This window comes from Xenopus laevis, chromosome 1L, assembly GCF_017654675.1.
Source record: "Xenopus laevis strain J_2021 chromosome 1L, Xenopus_laevis_v10.1, whole genome shotgun sequence".
In the NCBI taxonomy this organism is placed as follows: Eukaryota; Metazoa; Chordata; class Amphibia; order Anura; family Pipidae; genus Xenopus; species Xenopus laevis.
In genome coordinates this window covers 10,150,486-10,163,114 of record NC_054371.1, presented here as the reverse complement: position 1 = coordinate 10,163,114, position 12,629 = coordinate 10,150,486, and the positions used below count along the sequence as shown (strand labels likewise).

At 44.5% G+C, this 12,629-nt stretch overlaps 1 protein-coding gene across 1 annotated transcript in view; it reads right to left on the bottom strand.

The window, feature by feature from the left end:
- The window catches only part of fbxo41.L (F-box protein 41 L homeolog), a 48,061-nt gene that overhangs the window by 20,110 nt on the left and 15,322 nt on the right, over positions 1-12,629 (bottom strand). Inside the window, exon 2 of the mRNA XM_018227619.2 lies at positions 239-1,214. Within this exon, the coding sequence (XP_018083108.1) occupies positions 239-972 (734 nt within the window). The 5' untranslated portion in view covers positions 973-1,214. The remainder of the gene's footprint in view (positions 1-238; positions 1,215-12,629) is intronic.

Sequence of the window (12,629 nt, the reverse complement as noted above, 5' to 3'; positions counted from 1 at the left end):
TGAGGAAGAGCATGGAATTGGGTGAGATCATTTACATTCTCTCAAATTAATGAACGTATGAATGTCTATGCTCCATTTTCCTATAAGCCAGTACCCCTGAGAGAATAACATGCACACACTGAGTGTGAGCTGCCATGTTGCTTGCATAGGGCACAGTAGGTCTTTCTGCAGTAATTTTTCCAACCCATGGGGATGCTGTAATAAGTAGTTAAAGATGCTATAACACATGCACACTTACTGCTGTTTCTTGGTGAGCTCCTGTTCTTTCTGCACCAGGTCCTGCTTGAGAGAAGCCAACATCTCCACACTGACGTCCACCTGTCGTGTGAGCTCCGAGGCCCTGTCCTCCAGCTCTTGCTTCTCTCGGCTCAGACGCACACTCTCCTGCTTTGCTTTATCCAGCTCCGAGCTCTTCCTCTCTAACTCGACTTGCAACCGACCAACCTGGGTGGCTATTTTTTGCTCCACTTCCTCCGTTAGTTTTTCCAGTCGCTTGTCTACTTCCAGCTTCTCAAAGGCTCGAACCTTTAACCTAGCAAGCCCTTCCTCATAGGCAGCATCCACTGCAGCTGATGCCGCTGCTGCTGCTGCCACTGCTGCTGGTGGTGGGGAATGTGAGGCCATGGCTGTCTTAGTGAATATGTCTGCTAGGGGGATCTCCACCTCTTGTGTGTATCGAGAAGAGGATGGACTCAAGTCCTCCACTTGGACTAAGTCTCGAGTAAATATCTGCTCTTTTCCCTGGAAAGATGTACTCTCAAAGACGTCCCTACGGTGTGCTGGGGTCAACAGAGCAGCCTCACTGGTTATGGGGAAGATAGTGGCATCACAAATGCTGTTGGTCTTAGACAAGACATAGAGGGTCTCATAGGTGTGGTTGTATTCCAAGTGAGCCCTCAAGGAGGACAAGCTCCGGAAACGTTTGTGCTCACCACACCTTGGGCACCGATAAGGCAGGTCCAAAGAGGCCATTCCTCAGCTCACAACGTGCTGTCTATTAGTCAGCCCCAAACACAATGGGTAGATGCTGAGGGTCATGGTGTGTTAGGGATCCTTGATGAGACAGATCCTTGGGTGAAGAACATATGTATAGGCCCTTGGAGCCAAACTTTAATTTCTAATGGAGCTGATGAGAAACTGGGCAGCTGAGGAAGTATTTTGAAGATCCACGTTCATCAGATTTCTCTTCCAGCAGAGAGCAAGCTCTTTAGAATCTGAAATGAGACCAACATATGTCTTAAGATGCAAAGACATGAGCTTGTACCTTTGCATGCTACCCACAACTGACCCAGACAGTTAAATCCCATTTTCTGTTACTGTAAAGAAGAGTCCTCCAGAAGTCAAACACATCTAAGCATGTGAAGCTAAAAAATTGCTTTATAGACCAAACAGTCCATTGCCTTTTTTGAGTTGGGTTACGTCAACTTTATGTGCATATGTGCCCAGCCATAGAGCGCAAGAATTTTTGTAGCAGCAGAGCTTTTCCTGTGCCTCTTGATGGGAAGTGGGGGGTGATTAGGAATATTTTGGGCCTCTCTATAGGAAGTGACGGGTGATTAGGACTGTTTTGGGCCTCTCTATGGGAAGTGCCGGGTGATAAGGAATGTTTTTGACCTCTCTATGAGAAGTGGCGGGTGATTAGGGATATTTTGGGCCTCTCTATGGGAAGTGGCGGGTGATTAGTGATGTTTTGGGCCTCTCTATCGGAAGTGGCGGGTGATTAGGAATGTTTTGGGCCTCTCTATCGGAAGTGGCGGGTGATTAGGAATGTTTTGGGCCTGTCTATGTGAAGAGGCGGGTGATCAGGGATGTTTGGTCCTCTCTGTAGGAAGTGACGGGTGATAAGGAATGTTTTGGACCTCTCTATGAGAAGTGGCGGGTTATTAGGGATGTTTTGGGCCTGTCTATGTGAAGAGGCGGGTGATCAGGGATGTTTTGTGCCTCTCTATGGGAAGTGACGGGTGATAAGGAATGTTTTGGACCTCTCTATGAGAAGTGGCGGGTGATTCGGGATATTTTGGGCCTCTCTATGGGAAGTGGCGGGTGATTAGGAATGTTTTGGGCCTGTCTATGTGAAGAGGCGGGTGATCAGGGATGTTTGGGCCTCTCTATGGGAAGTGGCGGGTGATTAGTGATGTTTTGGGCCTCTCTATGGGAAGTGGCGGGTGATTAGGGATATTTTGGGCCTCTCTATGGGAAGTGGCCAGTGATTAAGGGTTTTTTGAGGGCCACGGATCTCTCTGAGTTCACTGCATCAGTCATTAACCTTTGTTCAGTGCAGATATTGACACCTTGTTTACAAGCCTATCCTGGTGTTCTGTTGCACGCCTGGCACAATCACTTACTGATCCGACACAGTAGGGCCCATTTATACATGACTGGGCACAGGCCAGTGCTTTTTGTCAACTGGGCAAATTGAAGAAAGCAGAAAAAAATTTGGCTCAGTTCCTCTGATTCCCACTCATCCCCAGCACAGCTGTCTCCCCCCGTTCCTCACCAGACCCTTGATACTTGCTCTGTACAATCATTGTGTGTCTAACAGCCTGCCTGAAATCCTCACTCACACTATGTGCTGGAGTTCAATTACCCCATAAAACCCCATGCTACGGCTGCAGGCTATGCCGGATTTCATACACACATGCCTTTGAACTCAGTCCCAATTTTAATACTGAAATTGGAGGTACAGTATGCACCCAGGGGTGCTCCAGAGTGTTGGCTTATATCGTTTCCAGACTTTTTGTCTCCTGTAGCAAAGTGCTACTTAAGTCAGGTTCTCTACAGGAGCATCACTTTGCATGTAAAGCTTGGGGCTAAAGGCCAGCCATGTGATTCCTACACCACTCCCAGCATGCTTTGCACCTAGTGTATCATCACACTTTTGTTTTCCAAACATGCCTTGGAATCATAATCCAAACCTTCCAGCAAGGGTTGGATCCTCTGTATTTCAGTACTTACTGGTTAGTTTGGGTTTTCTGAGTTGTCTTTAATGTGGGGCAAATAGGGGCAATTGCACTGGGCAGTTATTTCAGGGGAGATGGATAGAGTTGGGCAAGATGACAATAGTAGGACAAAATAAAGACAGTAGAACAAGGTGGAGCCACTTGGACAAGATGTAGGCTCTAGGACAAGATGTAGACTCTAGGGCAAGATGGAGGCATTGGGGCAAGATGACCGTACCACAAGATGAAGACAATAGGACAATATGGAGACAGAAGACAATATTAAGACAGTAGGGCAAGGTGGAGACATTAGGACATGATAGAGACAGTAGACCATGGTGAAGACAGAAGCCAAGATAGAGACAGTAAGACAAAATAAAGACAGTAAGACGCAATAAAGACAAGGTGGATACAGCATGGAAGATGTTGATAGTAGGGAAGGATCGAGACAACAGAGAAAGATGCAGATAGAAGGGCAAAATGGAGACAGTAGGGCAAGATGGAGATGTAGCGCAAGATGGAGACAGTAGGGCAAGATGGAGACAGTAGGGCAAGATGGAGACAGTAGGGCAAGATGGAGACAGTAGGACAAGATGGAGACAGTAGGACAAGATGGTGACGTAGGGCAAGATGGAGACAGTAGGGCAAGATGGACACAATAGGACAAGATGGAGACAGTATGGCAAGATGGACACAGTAGGACAAGATGAAGATGGGAGGACAAGATGGAGACAGTAGGACAAGATGGGGACAGTAGGACAAGATGCCGACAGTATGAGAAGATGGAAACAGTAGTGTAAGAGCAAGGGAGAGTAAGACAAGATGGGGACAGTAAGACAAGATGAAGATGGAAGGACAAGATGGAGACAGTGGGGAAATATAGAGACAGAAGGACAATACAGAGACAGTAGGACAAGATTGGGAGAGTAAGACAAGATGGGGACAGTAAGAAAAGATGAAGATGGAAGGACAAGATGAAGACAGTAGGGCATTATAGAAACAGTGGGGAAATATAAAGACAGAAGGACAATATGGAGACAGTAGGATGACAAAGCAACAGTAGGTTAAGATAGAGACAGTAAGACAAGAAAGAGACAGTAGGACAGAATGGGGAGAGCAGGATGAGATAGAGGCAGCAGGACAAGATGGTGTAATATGCCTGGACTTTAGGCTGCTATATATTCTCCTATATCTCTGCTCTATATGAACAGACAGCTAATGTCCTGGTTCACTGTTGTTGGTATCTTTGTATTTGCAAGTATGTGTGTCTTGTTTCACCTGTTGTTAATCTGGCCACCGGTGATCACTGCCTGTTATAGGTCAGTATTGCTTGGTCCTAGGTGTTGTGAGACCTGCTGCTGATGTTCCCTGGTTCCTGTTTCCCTGCTCCTTCCCCCTGTGTGACTTCTTGGTTTTGACCCTGACTTATTCCTGGCATTGCCTCACAATTCTGCTGTTGTTTTCTGGTACTGACCTGACTTGCCCAGGCAGTATGGCAAAATGGCAACAGTGGGGCAAGATGGAGACATTAGGGAAGATAGATACAGTAGGACAAGATGGAGACAGTGGAACAAGATGGAGACAGGAGGGCAAGATGGAGACAGGAGGGCAAGATGGAGACAGAAGGGCAAGATGGAGACAGGAGGGCAAGATGGAGACAGTAGGGCAAGATGGAGACAGTAGGACAAGATGGAGACAGGAGGGCAAGATGGAGACAGGAGGGCAAGATGGAGACAGTAGGGCAAGATGGAGACAGGAGGGCAAGATGGAGACAGTAGGGCAAGATGGAGACAGTAGGACAAGATGGAGACAGGAGGGCAAGATGGAGACAGTAGGACAAAATGGAGACAGTAGAGCAAGATGGAGACAGTATGACAAGATGGAGACAGTAGGACAAGATGGAGACAGGAGGGCAAGATGGAGACATTAGGGCAAGATGGAGACAGTAGGACAAGATGGAGACAGTAGGACAAGATGGAGACAGGAGGGCAAGATGGAGACAGTAGGGCAAGATGGAGACAGGAGGGCAAGATGGAGACAGGAGGGCAAGATGGAGACAGGAGGGCAAGATGGAGACAATAGGACAAGATGGAGACAGTAGGGCAAGATGGAGACAGTAGGACAAGATGGAGACAGGAGGGCAAGATGGAGACAGGAGGGCAAGATGGAGACAGTAGGACAAGATGGAGACAGTAGTACAAGATGGACACAATAGGACAAGATGGAGACATTAGAGCAAGATGGAGACAGTAGGACAAGAAAAGATGGAGACAATATCAATATCAGTGTTTCCAGACTGCAGCCCTTTATCCTGCTGTTGACCGGTGCAGGGAGTTATATTTTTATATAACCTGAAGAACCAGTTTGGGCAGTTTATATAAAAAAAAATGGCGCCAAATATAGTCTCTATATAATATACTGCTGTGTTCAACATAGTCATCATTCTTTATAACTGCCTTTGACAGTCAGGATTCTGTGAGTTGTAGTCCAACCACAAAATTAAAGGCACAGGGCCCTTAACGAGAGATTCCCAGCCCCTGATTCCTGTGGCAGTGAAAGGGTTGTTGTACAGCGCAGGGCACACAGCAGACACAAAGACGTGCGCTTGTTTATTGGGGCCGTGAGTAACGTCTCTTCTTATTAAGTTATGGGGGGACACGTTCAGACACTACGTGTTGCCAAGCAACCCTCTCATCTCTCTTATCCTTATAAACATCCTCACACTATAGGGGTCATGGTTAATAATATGTCCTGATTGGATGTCACCAGGCGGATTTATTAACAGCAGGAGAAACCGCTCACTGCTGGTTCTGACTTCAGAGATCAGAACCTCTGGCCTAATTAACTGGCTTAGTAAATTGGACGATCCATTGTCTGTCTGGATGGAGACTGTCATCCCCCCCAGCTCATGTTTAAAGAGACACTGACATTAGAGACCCAAACTTCATATATTTATGTATTTTAAAAGTTCAGTATTGCCTGTGGGTCTGTATCAGCCAGAACACAAGTCTCTTCCACTCTCAACTGATGTTAAAAACAGAAAAAAATAGAAACCTTTCTGAAATCTTTCCAAAACATAAGAGCAGCTTCTTTCTTTCTCCTGACAACTTCCTTGACTACTTACTGGTCAGATTGGTGGGAAATTGACCAGCAGGTGGCGCTGTTGTAACAAAATTCATTCATATTAACAGTATGTGTATCCCTTAATATCTTGAAATTAAAAAAAAAAAAAAAATAATGTAAATTACAAAAGTAAGTTTATGGGCAAAGAACAATCATGGCATCCATGTTGCCATGTGTTGGTAAATCCTAATATATTATGTAAAAAAAAAAAACCTCTCAGATGCTCCTTTAAATAGTTACAGAACCCCTCAGTGGCTTACAATATCCATATCAATTAAAGTAGGGGTACATTTTACCTTATAATACATGAGTGATACTCAGCGTTCCCTGTATAACTCAGCCTGCAGCCTTGTGTCTTTATATGGTCACAGAACAACCCCTCAGTGACTTCTAATATCCTTATCATTTACAGTAGGGGGTACACTATCCCTTATAATACATGAGTGATACTCAGAGTTCCCTGTATAACTCAGCCTGCAGCCTTGTGCCTTTATATGGTCACAGAACAACCCCTCAGTGACTTCTAATATCCTTATCATTTACAGTAGGGGGTACATTATCCCTTATAATACATGAGTGATACTCAGAGTTCCCTGTATAACTCAGCCTGTAGCCTTGTGTCTTTATATGGTCACAGAACAACCCCTAAGTGACTTCTAATATCCTTATCATTTACAGTAGGGGTACATTATCCCTTATAATACATGAGTGATACTCAGAGTTCCCTGTATAACTCAGCCTGCAGCCCTGTGCCTTTATATGGTCACAGAACAACCCCTCAGTGACTTCTAATATCCTTATCATTTACAGTAGGGGTACATTATCCCTTATAATACATGAGTGATACTCAGAGTTCCCTGTATAACTCAGCCTGCAGCCTTGTGCCTTTATATGGTCACAGAACAACCCCTCAGTGACTTCTAATATCCTTATCATTTACAGTAGGGGGTACATTATCCCTTATAATACATGAGTGATACTCAGAGTTCCCTGTATAACTCAGCCTGCAGCCTTGTGCCTTTATATGGTCACAGAACAACCCCTCAGTGACTTCTAATATCCTTATCATTTACAGTAGGGGGTACATTATCCCTTATAATACATGAGTGATACTCAGAGTTCCCTGTATAACTCAGCCTGCAGCCTTGTGCCTTTATATGGTCACAGAACAACCCCTCAGTGACTTGTTATATCCTTATCATTTACAGTAGGGGGTACATTATCCCTTATAATACATGAGTGATACTCAGAGTTCCCTGTATAACTCCGCCTGCAGCCGTGTGCCTTTATATGGTCACAGAACAACCCCTCAGTGACTTCTAATATCCTTATCATTTACAGTAGGGGGTACATTATCCCTTATAATACATGAGTGATACTCAGAGTTCCCTGTATAACTCAGCCTGCAGCCTTGGCTAAATGAATGGCTAATGGCTAAATGAATTCATTCCCATGTCTCTTGAGGGAATCCCTCACTGCCAGAGCCAAGTACAGAGTAACCCCTCCCCTGCCACAATATTCCTAATCCCCGGACACTCACTTTCCCCGGCTTGCATAATTAATCATGATATGTGATTTGTAATGAATATCAGCTCAGTTTAAAGGGTAAGTGTTCTTGGAAAGAAGACAATCTTACCCAGAGCTAAGATTCTCTGTATTTCCTGATTGTTGGGCTGCTCTCTTTCCCATGGTCAGGCAAGAGGGAGGGATCAGCTTGAACAGAAAAGATTTCTCCCCTGTCCTGATCAGTATGGGCAGATGTAGGAACATAATAGGTGCCCAGCCTGATCTTTGTATTCTGATATAATTTCTGTCTGCACTTTCCCCAGCCCCTCCCCCAGTTGTTATACCCAGTAGATGCCAATGCAAGTCTTGCCCTGGTTACAATAATAAGTAATTCTGACGGGCAGACAGGACAGTGACGCATCAACCCCCGGGGAGAAGCTATACAGTGTGACAGGCCGGCTATAAATATACAGAGAAAAGCCAGAAGCCAATGGAAATGCCAAACTGTAGCCCCATCCCTTCTCCCTAGCCACAGGGCTTCTGTCAAGTCAAAATGTTTTATGCAGGTTTAATTTACCCTTTAATAAAAAAACTTCTGGATTTGCGCAGTTAATGTGTTCCTACTGCACTGGGCCATGACAATTGATCTGTGGGGTAAGCTCTCATGGGATAAAATATGGACCAATTACACTCTTGGCTGCTCTCTTTCCCATGGTCATGGTGAGTGACACTGTAGTTGCTGTGAAATCAGAGAGGGGCGTTACAGTAGGGGCAATGTAAATGTAAAGGTTTATAGAAATGTGGACCACATTTATAGTTATTCCCTGACTTAATCATCCTTTTAAATCTGATCCAAGCCCCGCCCCCTGCTTGACCATGGGAAAGAGAGCAGCACAGGGAGTTAAATGAATGCACTTAATAGATTATTACTTGCCATGTAACAGAGCTCTGCAGCACTGAACAACTTGCCCGGGAACATTTGCCCTTTTTCAAGCCTCAATAACGACCATCCCTCCAAGGGGTGTTGCCACTAACACTAAGAATATGCAGTGCATCATGGGTAATTAGTTACAGACCCAGCCCACATTTAACTACCCCACATTCCAGAGAGATTCTGCGCCTGTGTATGAGGGTCCAGCTCACTGAGCTCCCAGAACTCCTGTTTCTATTTCCAGTTTAGCCGCGGGAGCTGCCATATTGCTCCCCCACTACAGCATGAGTATATACAGCTTATTGTGTATCGATGTGACTGGACTCACACAGAACCATTGTCCACTCTGGCTATATATGGTGAGTGGTGCAGAACAATGGAAGCTCTATGTGCAGGTCCCTGGGACACAGCTAATTGTTATACAGAGGGAAGCGGCTGGCACAGAGCATTCCATCTCCAACCACAGACATCCCCATTGTCACAACATGTTGTTAAACTACAACTTTACCCCACGTTATCTAGAGACTTCCTCCTCCCCTTAGTGTTCAGGCTTTGCTGTTATATTTAGCCCTTGGAACTTTACAGTTTTAATGTATTTCCAGGTATGTTTTTTCCCTTTTGATATAAATTCCTTGTGTGGTTTCCATGGCAATTTATCCTTGTGTATTTTGCATGGCCAATATATCCTTTGTCCTGCGCAATTATGTGGTGCCAGTAAAAATAGCACCGGATATTTTAGTAAAGGGCAGCGGGAAAATATTTGTCAAAATGCACCCGAGGATTTACGTGCCCAAATCTGACACAGGAATCCTTTAGCCTCTCACTTTTTTATTAGACTATATATATATATATATATATATATATATATATATATATATATATATATATATATATATATATATATATATAGAAGTGCATTAGAATAAAGTGCATTAGACACTGCATATAATACCTGTGTATAACACCTGCATATAATACCTGCATATAACACCTGCATATACCTGTGTATAACACCTGCTCTAGTACTGAAGGTAAGGACATAGACCTATTGCTTCACGGAAAACTCTAACACACCGAGCCCTTAATGTCAAGTTTATTCTTTCAAAAACAGAGGATGGGAAACAGATTTCTAGCATACTGGCCTTGGTGTTGAGAACAGCTGAAAGTGTCTCCATCCCTCCTGTCTCCATCTTGCCTCGTTGTCTTCATCTTGCCCTACTGTCTCCATCTTGCCCTACTGTCTCCATCTTGTCCTACTGTCTCCATCTTGTCCTACTGTCTCCACCTTGCCCTACTGTCTTCATCGTGTCCTATTGTCTCCATCTTGCCCTACAGTCTCCATATTGCCCTACTGTCTCCATCTTGCCCTAATGTCTCCATCTTGTCCTAATGTCTCCATCTTGTCCTACTGTCTCCATCTTGCCCTCCTGTCTCCATCTTGTCCTACTGTCTCCATCTTGTCTTACTGTTTCCATCTTGCCCTACTGTCTCCATGTTGCCCTACTGTCTCCATCTTGCCCTACTGTCTCCATCTTGCCCTACTGTCTCCATCTTGTCCTACTGTCTCCATCTTGTCCTACTGTCTCCATTTTGCCCTACTGTCTCCATCTTGCCCTACTGTCTCCATTTTGCCCTACTGTCTCCATCTTGCCCTACTGTCTCCATCTTGTCCTACTGTCTCCATCTTGTCCTACTGTCTCCATTTTGCCCTACTGTCTCCATCTTGCCCTACTGTCTCCATTTTGCCCTACTGTCTCCATTTTGCCCTACTGTCTCCAGATTAACCAGGGAACATCAGCAGCAGGTATCACAACACCTAGGACCAAGCAATACTGACCTATAACAGGCAGTGATCACCGGTGGCCAGATTAACAACAGGTGAAACAAGACACACATACTTGCAAATACAAAGATACCAACAACAGTGAACCAGGACATTAGCTGTCTGTTCATATAGAGCAGAGATATAGGAGAATATATAGCAGCCTAAAGTCCAGGCATATTACACCATCTTGTCCTGCTGCCTCTATCTCATCCTGCTCTCCCCATTCTGTCCTACTGTCTCTTTCTTGTCTTACTGTCTCTATCTTAACCTACTGCTGCTTTGTCATCCTACTGTCTCCATATTGTCCTTCTGTCTCTATATTTCCCCACTGTTTCTATAATGCCCTACTGTCTTCATCTTGTCCTTCCATCTTCACCTTGTCTTACTGTCCCCATCTTGTCTTACTGTCCCCATCTTCTCTTACTGTCTCCATCTTGTCCTACTGTCCCCATCTTGTCCTACTGTCTCCATCTTGTCCTACTGTCCCCATCTTGTCCTACTGTCTCCATCTTGTCCTCCGATCTTCATCTTGTCCTACTGTCCCCATCTTGCCCTACTGTCTCTATTGTATTGTGAAATGTGGGAATCACTCACAACAGCAGGTTACCTGCATTTAGCTGTTTATTGTGTAACCACACGACCTGGTTTTTTTGTTAATTGGTGGGCGGGACAGCATCACATGTGGTGTATAAATATGTTCATTTCACACCAGGTTGTACACACTTGAAAAAGGGCCAATAGGCCAGAAACATGTTGTGTGGTTACACAATAAGCAGCTTAATTGCAGGTAACCTGCTGTTGTGAGTGATTCCCACATTTCACAATACATTGGATCTATACAGGGTGCCAGAGACGGAGCATCCAGGGAACCATCACAAGAAGCAAGGCACAAACGCTAATCAGTGTAAAACCCTCTTTTATAGCCTACTGTCTCTATCTTGTCCTTTCATCATCTTCATTTTGTCCTATTGCCTCCATCTTGTCCATCCATCTTCATCCTGTCCTACTGTCTCCATCTTGTTCTACTGTCTCCATCTTGTTCTACTGTTTCCATCGTGCCCTTCCATCTTCAGCTTGTCTCCTTCTTGTCCATCCATCTTCATCCTGTCCTACTGTCTCCGTCTAGTTCTACTGTCTCCATCTTGCCCTTCCATCTTCAGCTTGTCTCCTTCTTGTCCATCCATCTTCATCCTGTCCTACTGTCTCCGTCTTGTTCTACTTTCTCCATCTTGTCCTTCCATCTTCATCTTGCCCTACTGTCTTTATCTTCTTCTTCCATCTTCATCTTCTCCTACTGTCTCCATCTTGTCCTTCCATCTTCATCTTGTCGTACTGTCTCCATCTTGTCCTACTGTCTCCATCTTGTCCTACTGTCTCCATCTTGCCCTACTGTCTCCATCTTGCCCTACTGTCTCCATCTTGCACCTCAGCTCCATCCCCCAGACATGTGCCCAGCAGTACAACCCTTTTCTCAGGGCTACAGTCCCTTTCATACTTTGTTTCATCCACTGCTAAGGAACCCATTAACCCCTCACCTACACAATTCCATGTCATTTTTTTTGTCTTATGGCAAATTCTCTCCAGTCTATGAAACTGTGGTTGGTTTCCATGGTGATCTATAAAGTCCCTGTGATTATGAAGCGCAAAGTCATTACTGGAGAAGGTTCCAGAGGAACAATTGAAGGGCAATCACAAAAGTATTTGTCACCGAAGTGTAATGTAAAGTAATGTACAGCAACATTTTTATAGTTTTCTGGGTGCAGGTTGTAAATGTGTGATTGGCTACAGGTTGCTGTTACCTGTCCATCACTAACAGATCCCACACAGACATGGAGGCAGCAGAGATCAGTTCTTCAATTCTCTCTCAGTAACTTAAAGTTCAACAATTCTGTAAGATAAACAATTCTTCTCATAGAAACAATGTGCAATTGAGTTCCAGACATCCCATAATAAGACTTACCCTACCTCTGGCCAATCAGCCTCCCCCAGACAAATTCCATCTCCTGGGACAGAACTGGAACAGATACAAAACTATCCCCAGACATTTGCTCTACGATACACCATTATTATATTTATTATACAACATTATACAGCACTGGCCACAAACTCCCCCATAATGAAATTTCAGTTGTCACTGTGAAATTCGATTGGACAGGAAATTCCACTTTCTATTTAAAAGGAGCAATTGTATTTTATTTTATAGAATCAGACTGTTCCCCTAGTTTGTATGAGATACTGAAGTAACTGTAGCCCAGTGTATAGCCCATTCTCTCACTATCAAGTCACAGTCTCATGTCTTACAGGT